The sequence below is a fragment of the Phascolarctos cinereus genome, unplaced genomic scaffold (assembly GCF_003287225.1).
Source record: "Phascolarctos cinereus isolate Bilbo 61053 unplaced genomic scaffold, phaCin_HiC Scaffold_726;HRSCAF=1367, whole genome shotgun sequence".
Classification (NCBI taxonomy): domain Eukaryota; kingdom Metazoa; phylum Chordata; class Mammalia; order Diprotodontia; family Phascolarctidae; genus Phascolarctos; species Phascolarctos cinereus.
The window spans coordinates 264,487,904-264,512,008 of NW_027556098.1; the positions used below are offsets into that span (position 1 = coordinate 264,487,904).

A 24,105-nucleotide genomic window follows, 5' to 3' on the forward strand; every position below is an offset into this window, starting at 1 on the left:
CTTTTTTCCTCTAGGGTGTCAGCTTCCCAGTCATAACACTAGTACAAGAGTGACACACAGTATGATGTAATGAGGAGGGGAAAACAGCCTAGAAATCAAGAAACATGGGTTCAAGTCCCAAGTTTGCCACTAGCCAGCTATCTTAATCAAGTCACTGAGCTTCTCTGAATCTCAGTCCCCTCTACATTAAAATGAGTGGTTTAGGCTAACAGAACTCTATGTTCTCTTCATGGTGTAGATGTCTGATCTTAGAATCACTCATACTTAGCTAAGAGACAAGAACCCACTTTGGAAGAAGCTCACTTTCATCTCCAAGCTATAGATTTTGAACTTCCTCAGGGGTGAATAGTTCAGGTAGATATCACCAATTAATACTGTAAGAGGCAGGAAGGAAGGGGGCATTTTCCAAGGTTAATTCAAGTTGACATTTTCATGATAAAGAATCACAGAAGAGGATTCTGGTTGTAGGAGGTAGTTCCCTTTTCATGACTATCGTAGAAGGAAGGTTTCTGAAAGCACTACATACAAATGTTCTCTTCTCTCTCCAGAGAAATTCCTGCCCATTGTCCAACCTTACCTAGAAATCCCAGTGGAGGTTTTTGGGCCCCATTAAATCTGGTCAAGCCAGAATATCAGAAAGAAGTGAGAGTGACCCTGGAAAAGACCATGAAGACCTAGAAAATTTTTGATTCTGTAAGCGAGAAGAATTTTCAGGGATGGTCAGGAACATATAGGTCCTTACAGGGGTTCTTAACCTGGGGTCCATGAACTTTATTTTTCAATTTTACTAAATATGTTTCAATATAATTTATTTCCTTCATATCTTATTTACTTTGTGCATTTAAAGACATTATTCTGAGGGGGCCATAGGCTTCACCAAATTGCTAAAGGGTTCCCTGGCCTGGGAAATGTCAGGGTAGGAGGTGGGATTAAATAAACATTAATAACACTCAACAGGGCTAGAGATCAGAACACAAGACTAAATTCAGCAAGGAGACTAGATGTTTGACCTTCTCTACCATTATATTCCTCACCTTCTGACAGTCGGGGCTACTCAGGTCTTGAGCTAGCTTCAAGGATTGAGGTCACCTTAGGAATGGGTCTGGGAGTCCTAAATATCTACTCATACCAAGTCACCCTGTCATCCTCTGGACTAGAAATCATGCAAGAAGATACCACCTGAAGCCGTAAAACTGTGTGCAGATACATCACCATGCAACATGATTAGACAACCATACCACATGAACAAATTAGAAGACTAAATGAATTGGGAACAGTTTAGTTACTGGATTGAGATAAGGCTACCTATCCTGAGGGTCTAGCTTCTAACTAAGTCTTGAGTATAGTAGATGCTCAGTAGCTATCTGTTGAATGAATGTTTCCATCTAAGAATCCAAGAGGTAAATGTCTAGGTGCATGTGTGGAGGTGGTGGGGCTCACCTCAGTCATTGCCTAACCTCCCCAGAGAACAAAATAATTAGATAATGATTAGGCCTGGGAAGAAAGGGGCTATAGCAGCTGGTATCAGGAGACGATTTCAGGAGACAGCTGGAGAAGGGGGGAAGAGGTAGCATACAATGTGAAGGGGATTCTGGAAATGCAGAAAGATAATATAAGAATTCTCATCAGAGTCCTGGATCCTTGTAATTGAAGAGGCTTCCAGACGACTGGAAATTTTCACTTTTCTGACAAATCCCAAAAGATACCCCCTGCCTAAAATTATTTCTATCACAATTACTAATTGGTATCCCATCAACTGAAGGTCCATTTGTGCTAACTGCTGGGAAGGGTTAATGGAGAGTAAGTCTATAAATCATTCATACTTTAGTGTGTGTTAAGCAAATTACTTTTCTCCTATACCACACACCTGAGATCAGCCTTACTGAGAGAGTAAGAGTTTTGACAGAAGGAGACATAATTGTGAAGAATGAGATACTTGGAGGAAAGAGATCTGCTTAAAGCACCATAGTGGGGACTATGGGTAGCCAAATGGCTCCATGAAGTCATTAGATACATGGGATATGAAGGAGAGAAGACATCAGGAGATGGGAAAGAGAAATATAATGGCCAATCTGCTCCCACATCCCTCTCATTAGGATCACTTGACCCCCACCTGAAGACAACTCACACTCCATCTAAGGAATTCTTTTGGTTGAACAACCTTAATAACCCAATAAAAAAGTACAAGAGATCATTTTGGCAAAGCTTATTATTAGGAAAAAGGCCTGCTTGTCATGTGAACAGTTCCTCTACTGAAGGCTCCTGGTCTCTAGAACATCCCAGAATGCTACCTGACCTGACTTGAGAAGTTTCCTCTGTCCCATAGGGAGGCAGGAGCCAAGTGAAGCTTCACAGAGAATGGTCTAGGGAAAACTGAATTTGTTTATGGAAGAATTTGGGCTGTACCTGGCCAAATCTCACTAGAAATACTGCCCAGGGCAAGGTGGACCTCTCTGGCTCTGTGTATCGTAGTCCCACTTAGAGACCAGACAAACCTTAATTTTACTGTGGTGTCTCTCACTTCATCTACTGGTTTAGGAAGAAAGAGCTCACACATGTGTTCAGTTCCTTTTTAATAGCAAGGCCTTCAAAAAGTAGCTATTACAGGACCCAGTCATACCTCTGCTCATTTCTGCACAGCTGGAGCTGTCAGGATAAACTTCCCTGGAGCTTACCAGGTGAGCAAGAATAACCCATCCCATGTTCTTCCTGTCTCTTTAAAGAGTTGGCATTCTATCTCCTATTTTTGTGCTTTTGCCCAGGTGACAATGCCCCTCGCAGGGAATATTCTCTGCCTTATCCCTCATTTTCTTCAAGACTCATCTCAGGTTCCAAGTCCTATCGAAAGCCTTTCCCAATTTCCCCAAGTTAGTGTTCTTTCCCTCTTGAAATTTCTTGTATTTACTCATCTGTTCACATGTATTTCTTCAGCAGGAAGTGAACTCCTTGCTGTGAACTAGTCTAACTATTCTGGAAAACAATTTGGTACTATGTCCCAAAAGCTATTACACTGTGTATACCCTTTGACCTAGCAATACCACTCTCCCCTAAAGAGATCAAAGAAATAGGGAATGCACATTTATACAAAAATCTTTACAGCTGCCCTTTTTTGTAGTGTCAAAGAATCAGAAAATGAGGGGATGCCGTCAATTGTTGGGGATGGCTAAATAAGTTACGGTGTATGAATATGATGGAATACTCTTGTGCCATAAGAAATAATGAAGGAGATGGTTGCAGAAAAACCCTGGTTAGGCTTCAGTGAACTGATGCAGAATGAAATTAACAGAAAAAGGAGAACAATTTATGCTACATCGGCAATATTTTAAAGATGAACTTTGAAAGACCTAAGAACACAAGGCTTAAGGACTTAAGAACTCTAAACAACACAATGACCAACGACAGTTCCAAAGAACTCATGATGAAACACATCTCCACCTCATATGGAAAGGTGACGGACTGAAGAGTGCAGACTGAAGCATATTTTCTACTCTTCCCTTCTTTTTATTTATTTGAAAGTTTTCTTAGACATGGCTAATGAAGGAATTTATTTTGTGTGACTATACTTATTTGTAATGGGTTTATTTTTCATGCCTTCCCAATAGGTGGGAGAGGGAGAAGAGAGTTCAGAACTGAATTGGATTGCATATAGTAGGGAGTTAATAAATATCTGTTAAACTGAATTTCAATCTTGCTTATCCATCTCTCTGCCTCAACCTCAGCTTTTTTATCTCCACAAGCTCCTTTCCCTCTGCCTTCAAACATGCTCTGGTCTCTCCTATCCCAAAAGCATAGACAAAACCAAAATCCTTTCTTTGACCCACTACCCTCCCCAGTTCTAGAATTCTATCTTTCCTCTCCTCCAGTTTTCAAATTCTAAAAACAGTCATCCTGAACCTTCTCACTTCTCAATTCTCTGCAATCTGATACCTTCTTCATTCTATGGAAAGTGCTTTCTCAGTCTCCTGTTCTGTAAAATATGGAAAAAACATTGAAGCATTGTCGCATTGTGGAAGGCTGACCTGGGTTCAAGTCCTATTTCTGACACATAGTAAGTGCTTACCCATGGAAAAGTAACTTCAATTCCCAGTGCTCAGGCAATTTTCTAAAACAGAGGTGTCACACTTGAAGCCTGTAGGCAGCACCCAGTACTCCCAATGGGTGGCTCAAATCAGATTAAATTGTAATAAGGAAAAGTTTAACAAAATTTATAAAAATCCAACACAGGTAATGTTAATGTGTAGTATTCCAAGTCAACATGTGGTCCACAGAGATCTGCATCTGTTTGAATTTAACATCACTGCTCCAAAGCTTTGAGTTGCACAAGAGTGGCTGATCTGCCTCAGCAGAGGGAGTTTCCACAGTGGAAGTCACTCACACCAATGAAATCACAGGTCCAAACCCCCACAAGAAGGGGGGGAAAATACACTACTTACCTCTGTGGACTGTCAAGATTGAGAAGATTCAAGCCTCAAAATGCTGTACAAAGATGAGTTGTTACTATCCGAATGAAGCAAAATGCCCCTTGGCTATCCAACTGATTCCAAAACCTTACAAATTTGATCTTCCTTCCCTTTTCTCCTGGTCACTAACTTAATATTTGACTTAGACCATGACAGCATTTCTACCCTCTAGATACATTTTGCTGACCTAATTTCTTGACTTGTGAAATTGAATGACACTCTGATCCTGGACCCTCAGGCTAAGTTCAGAGCCCCTAAACATCAATCATTCCTGTTGGTTCCTATCTGCAGCATCTGCCCTCACTGAAGCATTCTACTATACCTTGTTGGAGACCTGTCCCTTTTATCCTAAATTCTACCTTTCTTTGCCTAGCCCCAGACCTGCTGCTATCACAGAGGACCATGGCTCACTATATTCCATAAGCCCTATGGGACAGGGTAGAACCAGAATCTTTATTTCTCCAAACAGTCCTCTCAGATGACAAGCCTGGATCACCCCTTCCCTGAAGCCAGGGCAGCAGTAGAGTTTCACAGTTATTATCTCCATCTCACTGAGTCTAAACAACAAACCCTGTCTCAATTTCTCCTTTTTTCCCCATTACACTTTACCTTATTGTACTTATTTGTGCATACATCCCCATTTCCCCACTTCTCTCCTCAGCAGAATTTAAGTTCTTCTTCTTTTTTTTTTTTTGGTCATTGTATCCCCAGCACCTAGCACAGTGCTTTGTACATAGTAGAAGCTTAATCGATATTTGTTTAATTGAATTCTTGGCCCCTCAGCTCCTGTTCTAGCATTTTGTAGAACCCACCTTTACACTGATCATCCAAGTATGGCACAAAGTTGAGTTGCCCACTATTCTCCACCAGGATACTCAGCTTTTGTACATCCTACAGAGAAACACATGAATCCACGGTGGCTGCCTGGCCACACTATCTTTAGTGAGGCCACACTGGACACTCAACACTTTACAGTGAATACATCCCTCCTGACCACTGGGTCTGAAGACAGTGCACCAAACCCCACTGACTCGTGGTCGAACAACCCTGAGGATAGGCCTTCTCTCATGGGGGCTCACAGGTCTCAGTATCTCCCCATTCTTTATAGAGTCATACAATCTGAGAGCTGGAGGGGACATTAGTGGTCATTTAATCCAACTCATACCTCATAAAAGTCCCCACTACAATACATTCAACAAGAGGTCTTCCAAAACCTTTACTTCAAGGCTCCCTACCAAGGCAGCCACTTCACTTCCAGATGACCCCAAGCTAACAATTGCTCCAGGTTTTTCCCTCTTGGGACAAACAAAATACGTTTAATCCATCCTTTCAGGTACCTGAAGATGTGCTTACATGCTTTCCCATAGACTTTTCTTCTCCAGGTTAAATATACCCAAATGCTTCAAGCGAGTCTCTCATGGCAATGACTTGAGGACCTTCACCATCTGAGCTCTTCTCCTCTGGATCACTCTGCAGCTCATCAACGTCTTTCCTCCAGTGTGGTGCCCACAATGGAACACAACACTCCAGTCCTCCTTTGTGTTTGTTATTCTTAATCAGGGGAAGAATCACAGAATCAGATACTCTTCAGATATTTTTTGAGGAGAAAGTCCTTTACATGGGAAATGAGAAGACAGAAGGGACTAATGAGGAATTGATACCCAAGATAAGTGAAGAAAGAATAATAAAGCACTTAGCTGTTCCTGATGAACTTAAGTCACCTGAGTCAGATGAATTCTCAGGCCCTAAAAGAACTAAAGGATATAACTGCTGAGCCACTCTGAGTACTATCTGAAAGATCATGGAAAACAGAAGAGAAACCATAAGGATTACAGAAGAGGAAATATTGTCCTAATTTTTAAAAAGGAGATGAGAGCAGGGTCTGCAAACTATAGATCAGTAAGCTTGACTTCAGTCCCTGTGACAGTTATGGAAAGGTTCATTAAAGAAATGGATGGTGACTGAATGTTTAGAAAGAGAAATGGTGATTAAAGGCTTCATTAACAACATAATCACCTGAAACTAGCCACATTTCTTTTTTTTGGCAGGACTACTAAATTAGTAAATTAGGGGAATGCTGTGGGTATAGCTTGCCTAGATTTTAGTGAAACTTTTTTTCAAATATATTTTATTTTTACCCCTAATTACATTTTAAAACAATTTTTTAACATTTGGGGTTTTTTTAAGTTTTGAGTTCCAAATTCTATCCTTCCCCCCATCCCTTTCCCCCTCCCTGAGACAGTAAGCAATCATATATAGGTTATACATGTACAAACATGAAAACATTTCCATATCAGTCATTTTGTACAAGAAGACTCAAATAAAATAAAAAGAATGAAAGAAAGAAACTGAAAAATAGCATTCTTCAGTCTGTACTGAAACAATATCAGTTCTTTCTCCAGAGGTGGATAGTATGCTTCATCTTTAGTCTTTTGGGATTTTCTTGAATCATTGCTTTGCTGAGAATTGCTAAGTCATTCACAGTTCTTCATTGAATAATATTGCTGTTACTGTGCACAACGATTTCTTGGTTGTGTTCTTAGTGAAACTTTTGATGAAAGATTTCATACTATTCTTGTGGAGAAAATGCAAAGATGTGGATTAGGTGATAACACAACCAGATGGATCCAGAACTAGCTGGATGGATATTAATGGTTTAATGTCAATATGGCAGGAAGTCTTTAGTGGGGGACCCTAGGGATCTGTACTTGGCCATGGGCTATTTAACAATTTTTTTTTTTTGCTGAGGCAATTGGGGTTAAGTGACTTACCCAGGGTCACACAGCTAGTAAGTGTCAAGTATCTGAGGCCAGATTTGAACCCAGGTCCTCCTGACTCCCAGGCCAGAGCTCTTTCCGCTGCACCACCTAGCTGCCCCCTATTTAACATTTTTATTAATGCTTTGGATATGGGCTTAGATGGTATATCCATTGAAGGTTAGGTATCACATTGGATGACAGAGACAGAATCCAAAAGGATTTTGACAGGCTAGAGCATTGGGCTTGACTCTAATAAGATATAATTCAATAGGGATAGATGCAAAGTCTTACACTTTCACGCCAAAAAGCAATTCCATAAATCTAGGAAGGGAGAGGCATAGAGAGACAATCATTATTCTGAAAAGGATCAAGGGGTTTTCATGGATTGCAAGTTTAGCATGAGTGTGATATGGCATCCAAAAAATGGCATCTTGGGCTACATTAGGAGAGGCATAGATAGCTCCCAGAAATAGGGAAGTAATAAACCTACTGTACTCTGCTCTTGTCAGATCCCATCTGGAATTTGGTGTTCAGTTTGGGGCACCATGCTTTAAGGACACTAATAAGCTACAGAGTGACCAGAGGACAGCAACCCAAATGGTGGAACACCTTATTAATTAATGATATATGAGGATCATTTGAAGGAATTGATCCTGTTTAGCCTGGAGCAGAGAAGATTCAGGGGGTACGTGATAACTGAGTTCAGGCATTTGAAGGGCTGGCTGTCATGTGGAAGAGGATGGGTGGAACCAAGGAGTTTTGCACTAGGTGGCAATTGCAAAGAAGAAAATGCAGGTTTGATGTTGGGGAAAATTCCTTAATAACCAGAGCTATCCCAGAGTAGAATGGCCTGTTCTTTGAAACTGTGGGCTCCCCCTTCTTGGAGGTTCTTTTGCAGAAGAAGCTGGGCAGCCACTTGCTAAGTTTGTTACAGTAAGGACTCCTGGTAGAGTCTGAACCAGACAGCCACAGAGGCTCCTTCTAACCCTCCAGTTCTGTCTTTCTGATTTTTCTGGTCATCTCCACCTCCAGCTAGGGCTGCTAATCTAGTGTCTTAAAAAGAGCACCCAAGGAGGCAGCTAGGTAGGCAATGGATAGAGCTCTGGCCTTGGAGTTAGGAGGACTTGAGTTCAAATCTGGTCTCAGACACATAACACTCACTAGCTGTGTGACCCTGGGCAAGTCACTTAACCCCAATCGCCTCATCAAGAAGAAAAAAAAAAGAGCATCCAAGGGGAAAGGTCCTGAAGCCCCAGAATATCTGAGAGAGGCTACACCAACAGCACTCCTAATCCCATTTGACTGCTTGGGGCAGAAAGCAGTCTCCTATGGGGCTACAGGAGATTTGTTTTATCATAAGGATGGGGAATAATTGGGATAATTTAGTAAGCAGGTAAACAACTGTGATTAAAAATCACAATATCTAGATCCTGGAATTACAAACTTGACTATGAGGGATGAACAGCTGCTGATAATATTGGTCTAGGTATCCCAAGAATTTCACGTCCACAAATACCTGAGAGGGAGAGAAGGAAAAGCATCCATAAAGTTCTCAGGAGCGAAAGGAATAGAAGCATCCCTTCTAAGGAAAGAATGTGGTAATCATGCCTTAGAATAGCAGTAAAGAAAGTAGAGGGCCAGAGACGAGGGCTGGCAAGAGTGCTGATCTTTTTTTTTTTTGTATAATCACAAAATCAGAGTGTAAGGGATCACTCTCCCATGATGCTCACAGGGCCCTCCCATTAAAGAATGTCTTGATAAAGCAATGGTAAAAGGAAGAAGCTGAAGAAAAAGATTTAAAACGAAACATTATAAGAACAGTAATTCTTTGCCGGGACAAAGACATGGTAAACAGAGATCTGGTAGTAGTCTATAATCTCACCTGAACTACAAAGAAAGGCTCTTGGTGAGTGACAGCTACCTCTCTGCCAAGCTTGTTGGCACATACCTGGGCCTTGTCCTGAACCTTGTCCTGAGAGCAGAGGGTGCCTCCTGAAGACATCAAAGTCTCATATAGTATGTACCGGGAGGACTGGCCATTACCATTGTTCACAGACAGCTTCTCCAGGGTGATTGGCTCTTTGGACTCATTTGGCCGTTAGGGAGACCAAGAGAGGGAAACAAGGTGAGACTTTGAGCCCATAGAACTTGCTTCCTCTTGGCCCTCTCACACATTCCCAAGCTCCCCAGGGTCACAGAGGGATGGGATTGCTAGGAATGGAATAATAATGACAGCAATTATTATTTGTCTACAAAGAGAGTCAATCAGTCAATAATCATTTATTAAAAATTTACTATGTGCCTGACATTGCGCTATGTTGCTGAGGAAACAAACTAAAAAAAAAAAAAAGGGCAATCATAGCCCTTGGCCAAGGAACTTAAATTCTCCTGGGAGGGACAACATGTAAATAACTAGGTAGAGAGTAGATGAAAAATAATCTCAGAGGTGATGATAACTCTAGCAACTGGGGAGCTGCGAAAGGCCTCCTGAAGAAGGTGGGATTTGAGCTGAAGCCATAGAAACTAAGAGATGGAGGTGAGGGGTGGGGGTGGCCAAGCATTCCAGGCATGGGAGACAACCAGTGCAAAGGCATGAAGAGGAGAATGGGGTATCATCGTCCAGATGCTGAAAGCAGAAAAGGTAGGGTGGTAGGGTATAAGTACAATGGTGTGGGCCGAGAAGACCTAGGTTCAAATTCTGGTTCTACCATTTAGCAGTAATTGTATGACAATGGGCAAGTCACAAGATTTCTTAAGGCTGTTGGGAAGAAAGTACAAAGTGTTGTGAAAATGTGACTTTTAATTATTAAAAAGAAGCATAGCACAGTGGGAAAAGTACTGGCCTTGGGGATATAAAACTGGACTGACAGAACTGAGAGTTATTAGCTGTGTAACCAGGGGCAAGTTCTCAAACGTCTCTGAGCCTTGGCTTCCTCACCTATAAAATATAGAATATTAATGTCAGCATTACACAGCTCACAGGACTGTAGTTAGGAAAGCACTTGGTAAAACCTTAAAATGTCACAGAAATGTCAGACGGTTTTATTAAAGTGATTTTACTATTTTTAACAAAGTGTTCTTCCTTAGGACACTTCTGTCAGAGAACTAGGGCAGATATTCTCATTTCACTTATGGGTAAAGTGAGGTACAGAGAATTGAAATGATTTACCCAAGGTAATACAAATTATCCCTGGTGTCAAGAATGAACAGATTTTAGGACTTCCAGGGTTTTTCTCCTATACTATATTGCCCTCAAACTTCTTCAGATAAATGTCCATGACATCATCTGGGCAAAAATAAGAGGTAGCCCCCATATCCTGCCCTATCACTCACTTCTTCTAAAGCTTTGGTCTTCCTTCCTGCTGCTAGTCCTGGCCTGAATTAAAGTTCACAGAAGTGTCTCAAGGATAAAGCCTTTCCTATTGCCAGGCCTCTCTCCCTGAGAGATTCTCTACTTTCCGATCCAAGCCCTTCCCTCCTCCCTCTTCTCACAATAATCCATTTCCTATTCTTTTGTCCAGGAAGCACCTACCTTTCCCAGGTACGCTAGGACATCCCACCATGACATATGGTGTGATGACCACACAGCATTATTCGTGGCCTTAGTTTTTAGGGCAGGTAGGTGAGGCAAGTGATCCTCTGAAATACAAGTGAGCAGAAGGGACATCCCAGGGACCTGTGATATGGTCTCTTTTCTCTCTGTTCCCCTCCCAATTTTCCACATGGTTATGCAATATTCCCTCATTGTAGTGTCAACAGGAATATTGGGCCCATTCCTGGGACAGGCCTCTGGAATTCCAGGGAGAGTCAACTTGCATTTGTAAGTGATCCCTAAGTGGGGCTCTCTTAGGGTTCACAAGTCTCTGACTGGTAATAGGAGTGCCTACTGCTCTGGAAGATGACCATCGGCCACAATGGAAACTGTATCCATCCCTCCTACCCCAGCTTAAGTGCAGAAACTAGCTGAGGAGCTGCAATCCAGTGGAAATTAATGTATGAAGCTGGATCAAGAAAAAGGCAGGCTTCAGAGTTAGCAGAGGTACTGGATACCTATGATGGTGCTGAAGAACTCCTATAGTGTGAAGAACTTGGGTGTGTAATCCCTAGCCTCTGTCAGGATAGTATCATAGTCTGCAAGAAACCAAAGACTCATAAGTGGGCATTTCCCAGGGCAATGATTTGCTATAGAACAAAGGAATAGAAATCCTTAGACCAGAGGTGAGGAATCTGTGGTCTGGAGGCCACATGTAGCCCTCTAGGTTCTCAAGTACAATCCTTTGACTGAATCCAAACTTCACAGAACAAATCCTTTTAAAGTTTGGATTCAGTCAAAGGGCCGCACTTGAGGACCTAGAGGGCCACACGTGGCCCCAAGGCCGCAGGTTCTCCTACCCCTGCCTTAGACCAAAAAGCAGGCTCCTCACTGTGGCAGGTTTGGGAACAAACCTTTAGATATGGGCCTGGAAGATCCCAATTCTCTGCAAACCAAAGCTTTGAGTCCTTCTTTAATCAGACTGTTAGCATCCAGTAATGAATACAACCTTGGTATATCAAACCCTGAACTCTGAGAACACTGTGGGGAGAAGACAGGAGAGACTCCTTTACCTGCATATTAGAAACTCATGAACAAATGAAGAAGGGATCAGTCCCAGCCCACAAAGAGTTTACAAATCCCTGGCTGAAAAACTAAGGCTGTTGAGCTCAACAAAACCTTCTCTTTCACAATTAAATGATATTTTTCTCTTTCTTTGGCCCTGGCTTTTCTCTCTAACTCTGGAAAAAGCAGAGCTACAGTTGACAGACATACTTACAAGCATCTCTGTCCTGCTGTTGTTGATGCTGGAAAGTGATGATGCATGAGGTGTTAACACCACGTTGTCTATTTAGAAGCATGGATGCTTCTCTCTGATTGAATCATAAGGGACAATACCATTGGCCAGACTAAAAATTGATCCCACCCCTGGAGGGCTTTAAATAGCTAAGCCTGACAACAGAACCCTGTCAAGGCATTTCTGGTTGGTCCAGGCCAAGGATGCTTTGTGGAATGGAAACTTTGTAGTGTGGAAGAGGGGATTATGTCCTTCATCCCTGGCCTCATAAGCCAAAGGGTCTAATCTGTCCACGAGCACTCCTATCCAACAACTGGAGGAAGTTTAAGATATAGCTGAGAAAACAGACACACCAACCCAGGGGTTTTTAATTTAGGGTTCATGGATCCTCAAGGAATCCATGGATGGATTTCAGAGTATCCATGAACTTGGATACGAAAAGAAAAAAGTTATGTCTTTACTTCATTACAATTGGTTTCCTCTGTAATACTACATATTTTATATTATATATTTTAAAACATTGTTCTGAGATGGGTTCATAGGTGTCATAAGACTGCCAAAAGTGTTCATGACACAGGAAACATTAAGAACCACTACTTGCAGATACAAAGAGTCACTCCCTGGAAGCTAGAAGCAACATCTAGGAGCATGAGCTGTGGCAGCAAAGAAGAGAGCTGTCTACAGACTCAAGAGAGAACTAACTCACGCTGACACTTGAGAGCTGAGCTGCAAAGAGAGGCCAAGCCCAAGGCCCAGCTGATTGAGGACTTCATGAAAAGGAAAGGACATTCCAGAAACATGTGCAACCTTAGCCACATCTGTCACTTATATGAGTGTCTTACTACTATTATACTCTCTGTGCCCACTCTTACCAAACATGCTATGCACATTTGGGGGAGCCTATGTTTCAGATTTCTGGGGGGTTTTCATGGGAATGTTCTGTAGCTACTGTTCTCACTATGCCATCTTGGTAATGCATTTGCTACAGTTGTATCCACTGGTTCATGGTCCGTGGAAAGCATTCAGATGGGGGCTAGCAAGCCCACAAGGTAGCCTAGAGCCTGTGTCAGTAGCAACCATTTTCTGAGGGCCTAGTCTGAGAGCTCCAATGCAAGGGTGACCCAGAGGGAGGCTTCACTTGCAGCAGCTCTTCAAACTGATTACTAGTTCCTTGAGGACAAGGGCTGTGTCATTTTTGTCTCGTATTCCAGCATATAGCCCAGTGCCTGGCACACTGTAGGTCTTTAATAAGTTCTTATAGATCGATTGGTCCATTTTTCAGAAATTTGAGCAACAGAGGTATCAAGCAACACTATTTGTTGTTCTACCTGTAAAGTCACAAATAGCCCAGGCTACTCACTGTCTGTGGCCAAGCTCCAGCACAAAATCCCAGTAAGAGAGGTAGGAAGTTAGGAAGAACTTAACTCCACTCCCATCCTACAATGGCACTTTGGAGGCAAACAAGTCACACAGACCTGAAGGAGTGGGAAAGGGAGAGAATATCAGGGATCACTTACCATAGCGGGTGATGACAGCTTTGGATTTACCAAAATGTATGGCCCCATTCATGAAACCAAAGTTAGTTCCTCCATGAAACATGTAGAGGTTGATGGAGAAACCCTTTTTGATGATAGAGGACACGTTCTTCACCATTTCTACAAAAGGGTAAAAACAAAAGGAAAACCTGGGTTAGAATTTGAGTCAGAAAAGTAAGAAAAGTTCCCAAAAGATATTCATCAACTCTTTCCATTCTAGTTTACATTCAGCTTAACAAGCTGTCTCTCATCACCTTCCTCAAGTCCTCAAACCTAGGAAATGGGTAGGTTTGGCCAGCAACTCTTCTGCTACTTCCACCAATCAAAAAACCATGCATCCTTCAAGGCCAAATTCAAATGTGTGGTGTTTGTACTAAATAGTGGTTATTATAATGCAGTTATATCTTACATTGCATTATTAATCCTTAAGTATGTGCCTTATCACCTTTGCTACATCCTTATATATTCCTTGAGGGCAGGGACTGCCTTATTATTTTAGTACACTAAGCGTCAGAGCTGAACACAGAATCTTAATACAGAAACAGCAAGCTTTCAACAACTATTTTTGACTACAGTAACTATTTAATGACTACAAGGGTGGGTCTAGACATATTCATATACTTGGAATAATTTGGGTAGTTTACTGAATTTGATCAATTTAATTAGAAGGGTTACATATTAGTATGTATCTAGCCACTGCCTGAAGACCTGCAGGGCGCTAGAATCCACTCCATTCCAGGCCAGCCTATCCGTTCCATTTGTGGCCAGCTCTGATGACATAGAAGTACATCTTTACATGATGTCTAATCTGTCTCTCTGGGAGTCTCTGAATCGCTCCTATCTCAGCCCTGCAGGGTCATGCATGATAGATCCAATCCTTCTTCCTTCTGATAGCCCTTCAAAACTTGAAGCCATATTCATGACTTCCCTACTCCATGTCTTCTTCAGGCTAAGCCTCCAATTCTTTTTTCTTTTTTTTTAATATAAATTTATTTATTTTTAGTTTTCAACATTCAATTCCACAAGTTTTTGAGTTCCAAATTTTCACCCCATCTCCCCCCTCCCCACCTTAGATGGCATGCATTCTGAATATCCCTTCCCCTAGTCTGTCCTCTCTTCTATCTCTCCTTCTCTTATCCCCTTCCCCTTCTATTTTCCTGTAGGGCAGGATAGACTTCTGTACCCCATTTCCTGTATTTCTTATTTCCCAGTAGCATGTGAAAACATTTTTTTAAAACACATGTTTTTAAAACTTTAGGTTTCAAATTTTCTCTCTTCCTTCCTCCCCACCCACCTCATTGAAAAGGCAAGCAACTCAATATAGGTTGTACATGTGCAGTTATGCAAAACGCTTCCATAGTAGACATGTTGTGAAAAACTAATTCTATTTCCCTTAATCCTATCCTGCCCTCCCATTTAGTCTATTCTTTCTTTTGACCCTGTCCCTCCTCAGAAGTACTTGTTTCTGATTGCCCTCTTTCCCAGTCTGCTCTCCTCTCTATCATCCCCCTGCTCTCTTGTCCCCTTCTCTTCCTATTTTCCCATAGGGTAAAACAGATTTCCTTACCCAATTGAATGTGTATGTTATTCCCTCCTGAAGCCAAATCCTATGAGAATAAGATTCACTCATTCCCTCTCACCTTCCCCCATTTCCCCTCCACTGTAAGAGCATTTTCTTTTTTGTTTTTTTTTTGTGAGATAATTTACCCCATTCTACCTCTCCCTTTCTTCTTCTCCCAGTACAATCCTCTCTCATTCCTTAATTTTATTCTCCAGATATGACCCCTTAATCTTCAACTCACCCTGTGCCCTCTCTCTATCTCTCTATCTACCTATACATACGGATAATTTTTTTCCTTCCAACTACCCTAATACTGACAAAGGTCTCATGAGTTACAAATATCATCTTTCCATGCAGGAATGTAAACAGTTCAATCTTAATAAGTCTCTTATGATTTCTCTTTCCTGTTTACCTCTTCATGTTTCTCTTGAGTCCTGTATTTGAAAGTCAAATTTTCTATTCAGCTCTGGTCTTTTCATCAAGAATGCTTGAAAGTCCTCTATTTCACTAAATGACCATTTTTCCCACTGAAGGATTATACTCAGTTTTGCTGGGTAGGTGATTCTAGGTTGGAATCCTATCTCCTTTGCCCTCCGGAATATTATATTCCATGTCCTGCGGTCCTTTAATGTAGAAGCTGCTAAATCTTGTGTTATCCTGATTGTGTTTCCACAGTACTTGAACTGTTTCCTTCTGGCAGCTTGTAATATTTTCTCCTTGACCTGGGAACTCTGGAATTTGGCTATAATATTCCTAGGAGTTTTCCTTTGGGATCTCTTTCAGGAGGAGATCTGTGGATTCTTTCAATTTCTATTTTGCCCTCTGGTTCTAATATATCAGGGCAGTTTTCCTTGATAATTTCTTGAAAGATGATGTCTAGGCTCTTTTTTTGATCATGGCTTTCAGATAGTCCAATAATTTTTAAATTCTCTCTCCTGGATCTATTTTCCAGGTCAGTTGTTTTCCAATGAGATATTTCACATTGTTTTCTAATTTTTCATTCTTTTGGATTTGTTCTACTGTGTCATGATTTCTCATAAAGTCACTATCTTCCAATTGCTCTATTCTAATTTTTAAGGAAGTATTTTCTTCAGTAAGCTTTTGGACTTCCTTTTCCATTTGGCCAATTTTGCTTTTTAGGGCATTCTTCTCCTCATTGGCTTTTTGGACCTCTTTTGCCATTTGGGTTAGGCTATTTTTTAAGGTTATTTTCTTCAGTATTTTTTGGGTCTCCTTTAGCAAGCTGTTGACTTGTTTTTCATGATTTTTCTTGCATCACTCTCAGTTTTTCCTCTACTTCCCTTACTTGCTTCTCAAGATCCCTTTTGAGCTCTTCCAAGGCCTGGGGCTGATTTGTATTTTTCTTGGAGGCTTTGGATGTAGGAACTTTGACTTTGTTGTCTTCTTCTGGTTGTATATTTTGATCTTCTTTTTCACCAAAGTAAGATAATATAGTCTGACTCTTTTTGTGCTGCTTACTCATGATCCCAGCCAATTACTTGAGTTTTAAGCTCTTTGTTAAGGTATGAATCTGCTTCCAATGTGGAGAATGTACTGTCCCAAGCTTCGGGGGGTTTGTATAGCTGTTTTCAGAGATACTTGTAGAGACCTGTACATTTTCAATTCTTCCAAGGTGGTATGATAAGGGGCGAGGTGTTTACTTCTTTCCTGGCCTGTGACCAGAAGTATTCCTTTCTGTCCTGTAACTGTGAGGAGGAGTTCCTCTCCACAGCACTACAAGCTCCACCAAGCCAGCGTTCCTCTTCACCCCAGCACCGCTGCCCAGAACTGTGGCCCAGATCCAAACACGGGCAAAGCAAGAGATTCCTGCCTCAGCACTGGCAAAGAGATCCTTGCAATCCCTCTCTGATTAGCCACTGGATTCCCCCTCAGTCTGTGGGCCGGAAGCTCGGGAAGCAGCTGCCCCCCCCCCCCCCCCCCCGCTTCGCGCTTGGAGAATGGAGCTGAGACTCTGCCTTCCTTTCTCAGCACCGACAGAAACAAACTTTTCCCACTGACCTTCTAAGTTGTCTTTGGCATTGGTGGATTGAGGAGTCTGGAAACCCCCACAGCTGCCCGTGATTCAGTCCTCTGAGGCCTGCTCCAGGTTTGCTGTGGCCTGCGTGCCCACACTGCGCTGCGCTCCCAGCCCAGCGCGATACACCTTTCTGATCAATCATCCAGGTTGTCTTGGGCTGGAAATTTGTTTCACTCTGTCTTTTTGTGGGTTCTGCTGCTTCAGAATTTGTTTAGAGCCATTTTTTATGAGTATTTGGAGGGGTTTGGGGGACAGCTCAAGCAAGTCACTGCTTTCACTCCACCATCTTGGCTCCGCCCCCCCACCCCCAATTCTTTTAATCAGCCCTTTTATTTCCCGGCCTCCAGTTTTCTCCATACTGGTTTTCCTTCTCTGAGCATGTTCCAACATGTCAGTGTCCCATCTATGTGACGCTCATAATGAGATACAGTACTCCAGATGTGGATCTGAAACCAGAATGGACATCCAGATTCCCCATATGGTGTCATTTTACTATGCTACTTCTTCAATAATACTTCCCCAAGAAAAAATAAAGTGCTTAGCATAGTGTGTGGCACACAGTAGGTGCTTAATAAATGCCATTCTCTCCCCCATACCCCCTTTCCTAAGGCAAGTAACTCTCTGTGAGGGCCAGGAGAACATATATTTAGGAAGGTAATTATGCTAAATAAAAAATGACAATACTCATTTAAAAACTAAATAAAATGGACTTCCAAATCATCCACACGACTCTTCCCTTCCTGTGAATATTCCCTGACATCACGTCAAGGGCTCACCACAGTGCTATGTATCTATAATAGGAACTTTTAAATGCCACATGGTATTGTAGATAAAATGCCAGACTTGAGATCAGGTAGAACCAGGTGAAAATCCCCATTCTAACGTATATCAGCTGTGTGACCACTCTTCTAAGTCTCAGTTCTTCAGCTATAAAAATGGGGATGATGATAATAATAACTGTGTTATCTACTTTATAACCCTGTAAAGTGCTTTTCAAATGTTAAAGTATTACATAAATATCACTATTATTGGCTGAGTTGCATCGAAATTAAATGCATAATTGAGAACTAGCTATTTGATCTGCTCATATATAGATACTGACAAAGTGATGATCCAGGAGACTTTCTGCCAGCTCTAACTGCAAAGTTTAATTGACAATGATACAGGTGATTGTCTTGCACCCAAGCCGTGAAGTCAAGAACTAACCGCAAAGCAATCACTAACATCAGTGATGTAGTGTGGGCCACCCCATCCATCAAACCATCCTGTCCAAAATCCCATCACCATCGTGGGCTTGTCCTCCTAGGAACACATTAAACTACCCGTTGTAGAAAATGAATGGCCAAAGGACAAAGTTTCAACTCAGTTCAATAGACATTTAGTAAGCAACAATATCTAAGTGATGTTGTTTTATTCTCATTGCTCAGAAAAATACAAAGTTTGCATAAAACATGGTACCTGCCCTAATGGGGATTATAATTAAGGAGACTAAGACTATAATACACAATGTTACATGGAAGTTTGTGAGAAAGATATAAAACAAAGTGCTACATCCATTTACTAACTGCTAAAGAAGGAGCCAGAGAAAGCTCCTTTGAGTCAGATTTTATAAGGGGACTCAAAGGCCATTGTCAGGGGTGGAGAAGAGTGGGGACATTCTTTGCATGGAACAAAGTAAATGCAGGAAGCCAGACAGTGCAGGCCGTATTTAGGGAACAGAACTTTTGTCAGGAGCACAGAATGCCAGGAAGGGATTAATGTAAGTCTAGAAAGGTAGGATGGAATCATTTTGTGAAGACCCTTGAATGCCAAGTAGTTAAGTCTGAACTTTTGTTAGCAGAACCACTGGTGATTTTTGAGGGTGATATGACTGGATCTATACCTAAGAAAGATTATTCTGGCAGGAAATAAAGAGTTGCAGTAAAGGTTGCAGGAAGACCTGCTGGAAGATTTTTGCCTTGATCAGGCTGGTGATGATGAGTCCCTACACCAAAAGCCCTGAATCCCCTAAAGGGGAATCCCAGAAAGACCTCAGTGATCCTATCTTCTTCTTAACTACAGGCTGATAACAACTGATCACTATAGAGTAGAAATAACCAAAGTAGCAGGAAAGGATTAGCCGAGAGCAGACTGTTCCCCATTTCAAAGGTTGGTCTCTAGTATCCTGCCTCCTATGTCTATCTGCCAAACCGTGGCTACTGTGCCTAGAGGTATGGAGCAAGAAAAGGGACCAGAAACTGATACAGAAGAATCTTTGTAAGGCTTTTAGGCTTCATATGGCACAGAGGTAGGTCTATTTTGTTGGAGGTAGGTCTATTTTTAAAAACCTCCAAATCATTCCCTTGCTTCTAAAGTCAGTGCCCAAAGTTCCTTTACCTCATTTAAATGGAGCCAAGCTTTGTCCTGCCCTGTCCCACCTCTGTCATGTAGTAGCTGTGCCCTGGACAAGTGAATGCCTCCTGTTTATCTATTGAAATTTGAAGCCAGTATTCTAACATTAACTTTCTTCTACTTGCTGTTGAAGGGAAGGAAGAGGCAATTGTTTAATCCCCTAAATATCTAGTGGTTTGACGTCGTAGGAATTTTTCCTGATCTGCTTATAGACATTGCTAATATTGGCTGCAGATCATTGGGAACGTTTGTGTAGTTTTGCGGGAAGCAGGCTGTTAAAGAAAACAGGCAGGACCATTTGACCCAGCAACTGCACTTCTAGGGCTATATCCCAGAGAGATCATACATATGGGAAAAGGCCCATATGTACAAAAATATTTATAGCAGCTCTTTTTGTGGTGGCAAAGAATTGGAAATTGACAGGAGGCCCATCAATTGGGGAATGACTGAACAAGTTGTGGTATATGAATGTAATGGAATACTACTGTGCTATAAGAAATGATGAGCAGGTAGACTTCAGAAAAACCTGGAAAAACTTGTATGGTCTGATGCTGAGTGAAGTGAGCAGAGCCAGGAGAACATTGTACACAGTAACAGCCACGTTGTGCGATGACTAATATTGATAAACTTAACCCTTCTCAGCAATACAGGGACCTAAGACATCTCCAAAGGTCTCATGATAAAAAATGATATCCACATTCAAAGAAAGAACTATGGAGTTTGAATGCAGATCAAAGCATACTATTTGCTTTTTTTTCTTCTGTTTTGTTTTGTTTCTTCTTTCTTGTGGTTCTTCCTATTGATTCTAATTCTTCTTTACAACATGACTAACGTGAAAATATGTTTAATAGGAATGTATATGCATAAACTATATCAGATTGCACGCCATCTTGGGTAGGGAGGTGGGGATGAAGGGGGAGAAAAATTTAACACTCAAAAGTTTATGGAAGTGATTGTTGATCATTCGAAATAAATTAATTTAAAAAATAAAATAAAATGGCTTCAGAAAAAAAAGGAATACAGGCAGAACACTGGAGTTCCTGAGTTATAGAATCTGAGAAGCAATAGGGGAGCAGACCAAATAATCATCTATGAATGTCTTTGACTCAAAGCAAAGAAAGCCAAACAGCACACTCCAGATAACGAGTTGGCCCAAAGTATGGTGGAACTATTGTAGGCCTTTGTTCTGAACGTTATTCTTATTATTAATGCTTTTATGATAACAATCCATAATTTTTGGGTCAACTGCTTCATAATGGCACATGACTACTAGCCAAGTCCTTAACCAGATTCCTCTCAGATGCAAGCTTGATCTTATCTTGTTAGTGCTTGTTGCAAACTTAACAATCATTAACAAATATGAACATTGCAAAATACAAGGAGGAACAAGGAAGAGGACAGTATGAGAAACTGTGAACATATAGTTTTTTAAAAAAGAAAAATATAAGCTGTGTGACCCTGGGCAAGCCACTTAACCCCAATTGCCAAAAACAAACAAACAAACAAAAAAAGAAAAATATATGTTTAACAAAGTGGTAACAACATTGCTCTATTTGTTTCCCTTCTATAATTTCTCTCCCTCTGTGCATTTAAATTTTTTTAAACTTGTTAAAAAAAACTCTTGCTTTATTTATTCCAAGAATTTTAATTGATTTGGTATACAGGCTGTGTTTCTCTTTGAGGTTTTCCTTGTAGATGTTTTATAGCCTTTCCTTTTTTCCTGCCAGCCTGAAGGATGTACAGTGAAATCTCAAAGTTGTTTTAATTTACATTTCTCTTGTCATTAGTAATTTAGAGCATTTTTTTTCATTTATTTGTTGACAGCTTGCATTTTTTTCATTTGAGAACGGTCTCTTCATATGGCTTTTATCATATATACTTTCCACATGCAGATGTTTTTCAATTTTACATTTTATCTTTCATGACCACCCCTTGTTTAAGTAAGAACTCTCTCCCTAGTCATAGTTACAAAAGTTATCACCATCCTTTAGCCCATAATTTTTAATGATATAACCTCTTATATTTAGGTCACATATCCATTTGGAGTTTATTGTGGCTTAGAGCAGAAGATATAACTAGTCTAAATTCAATTTCTTCCAAACTCATTCATAGTTTTCCTACCAGTTTTTGCCAAATAGAAGTCCTTCCCAATTTGGGATATCAAATACTATGCTACTATGTTTGGTTACTTCCGAGTCTTGAAAACTTAATCTTTTACATGACTCAACTTTTCTATTTTTTCATCAGTACTAAATTGCTGAAGATTATTCATTTAAACTATAGTTTGAGATCTGGTACTTCTAGGCTGCCTTCATTCCTTTTTTTCCCGTTATTTCCCTTAAGATTCTTGACTCTTTGTTCCTCCTGGTGAGTTTTGTTATTATTTTATTTAGTTCTATAAAATTGCCCTTTCATAGTTTGATTGATAAAGTACCAATTCTATAAATTAATTTATGTGGTATCTTCATTTTTATAGTATCAACAAGAGCCCAAACATGAGCAATTAAATCTCCACAATTGTTTTAGTCTTCCTTTATTTTTGTAAAAAGTGCTTTGTAGTTGTTTTCAAGGGCAGTGAGGTGGTACAGTGGATAGAGTGCCAGACTTGGAGTCAGGAAGACTCATCTTCCTGAGTTAAAATCTGGCTTCAGACATTTACTAACTCTGTGACCCTGGGCAAGTCACTTAACTCTGTTTGCTTCAGTTTCCTCACCTATAAAATTAGCTGGAGAAGGAAATGGCAAACCACTCCAATATGTTTGCCAAGAAAACCCCAAAAGCGGTCACTAAGAGTTGGACATGACTGAAACAACTAAACAATAACAGTTGAATTCATATTCATCTTGAGTATATCTTAGTAGAGAGATGCCCAGATGTTTTATACATTCTGTAGTTATTTTGAATCGGATTTCTTCTATCTCTTCTTGCTAGATTTTGTTAGTAATAAAGGGTGTTTGAAAAGTCTTTGTGCAATTTTAAGTTTTAATAGCATAAGAAAAAGACTCTGCACAAGCAAAGTATGTGTGAATAATAGCCATAAGAAGAGACCATTCTCAAATAAAGTATATTTTTTGTTTTAAATTTTGTATTTTTATTTTCAGTTCAAAATTCTCTCCCTCCCTCCACTCCATTCCTACCCAGTGAGATGGCAAGAAATACAATGTCCATTACAAATATGAAGTCATGCAAAACATTTCCACCTTAACCCATGTTACCCAAAAACACACATAGAGGATAAAAAAAAAAAAAGAAGAAATGTGTTTTGACCTGTACTCAGAGTCCATCACTTCTCTTTGTGGAGGTGGGCAGCATTTTTCACTGAGTCCTTTGGAACTGTCTTGGATCACTGTATTGATCAGAGTAGCTAAATCTTTCAGAGTTGACTATCATTACAATATTGATATGACTGTGTACAGTGTTCTCCTACTTTGGCTGACTTCACTTTGCATCAGTTTATATGTCCTCCCAGGTTTTTCTGAAATCACACCCTTTATCACTTCTTGTAGCACAATAGTATTCCATCACAATTATACTTGTTCAGCCACTCCCCAATTGTTAGACATTCCCTCAGTTTCCAATTATTTGCCACCACAGACACAAAAGCTACTGAAATACTTTTGTACATATTGGTCCTTTCCTTTTTTCTTTGATCTCTGGGGTACAAACTTAGCAGTGGTATTGCTGGGTCAAAGGGTATGCATCGTTTTATTGTCCTTTAAGCATAGTTCCAAATTGCTCTCCAGAATAGCTGGAGCAGTTCACAGCTCCACCAACAGTACATTAGTGTTCCTATTTTTCCACACCCCACCCAGTATTTGTTATTTTCTTTTCATTTCATGCCAGCCAAACTGATAGGTGTGAGGTGCTATAAGCAACTAAATGAAAAAATGCTCTAAATTGTTAATAATGAGAGAAATGTAAATTAAACAGCTCTGAGATTTCTCCACAAATCTTTCAGGCCGGCAAGAAAAAAGGAATGACTACAAAATATCTACAAGAAAGCCTCAGATAAAAACATAGCTTAGACAAAAAATCGACTAGAATTCTTGAAATAAATAAAGCAGGAGGGTTTTTTTTAAGTAATTTTCTTAAAGAAAAGAAAATGCAGAAGAGGACACAATAGAGCAACTTCATTGTTTCTTTGTTAAATATATATGCATATTATAAATGTATATTTCATTTAGCTTTAATAGCTCAAAACTGCACAAGGAATTTTGGAATATCCTGCATATGAAAAGGTTGATAATTTTTCTGGGTTGATTCTATATCCTGCCACTTTACTAAAGTTATTATTTCAATTAAGATTTATTATTTCAATTTGAATTTCTAGGGTTCTCTAAATAAACCATCATATGATCTAGCATTTCTAGAGCTATATTGAGTAATAGTGGCAACAATGAACATCCTGTTTATCTTTCCATTAGATTTGTCTAAGGCTGAAAGAGGTATGTAGAAGTCTCCAACAATTATTGACTTAAAATATAGATGTTATTGTAATTCAACTACTTTATCCTTTAACTGCTTAAATGTTA

General features: G+C 40.4%; 1 protein-coding gene across 1 annotated transcript in view; it reads right to left on the reverse strand.

Annotated features, from left to right (window-relative positions):
• The window catches only part of LOC110195871 (beta-galactosidase-1-like protein 2), a 38,277-nt gene extending 18,669 nt beyond the window's left edge, over window positions 1-19,608 (reverse strand). Inside the window, 7 exon segments of the mRNA XM_078146178.1 lie at window positions 8,664-8,735; window positions 9,168-9,319; window positions 10,757-10,858; window positions 11,270-11,350; window positions 13,566-13,692; window positions 18,389-18,484; window positions 19,600-19,608. Coding sequence (XP_078002304.1) covers window positions 8,664-8,735; window positions 9,168-9,319; window positions 10,757-10,858; window positions 11,270-11,350; window positions 13,566-13,692; window positions 18,389-18,484; window positions 19,600-19,608 — 639 coding nt within the window.
• Between the last annotated feature and the right edge of the window lie 4,497 nt (window positions 19,609-24,105).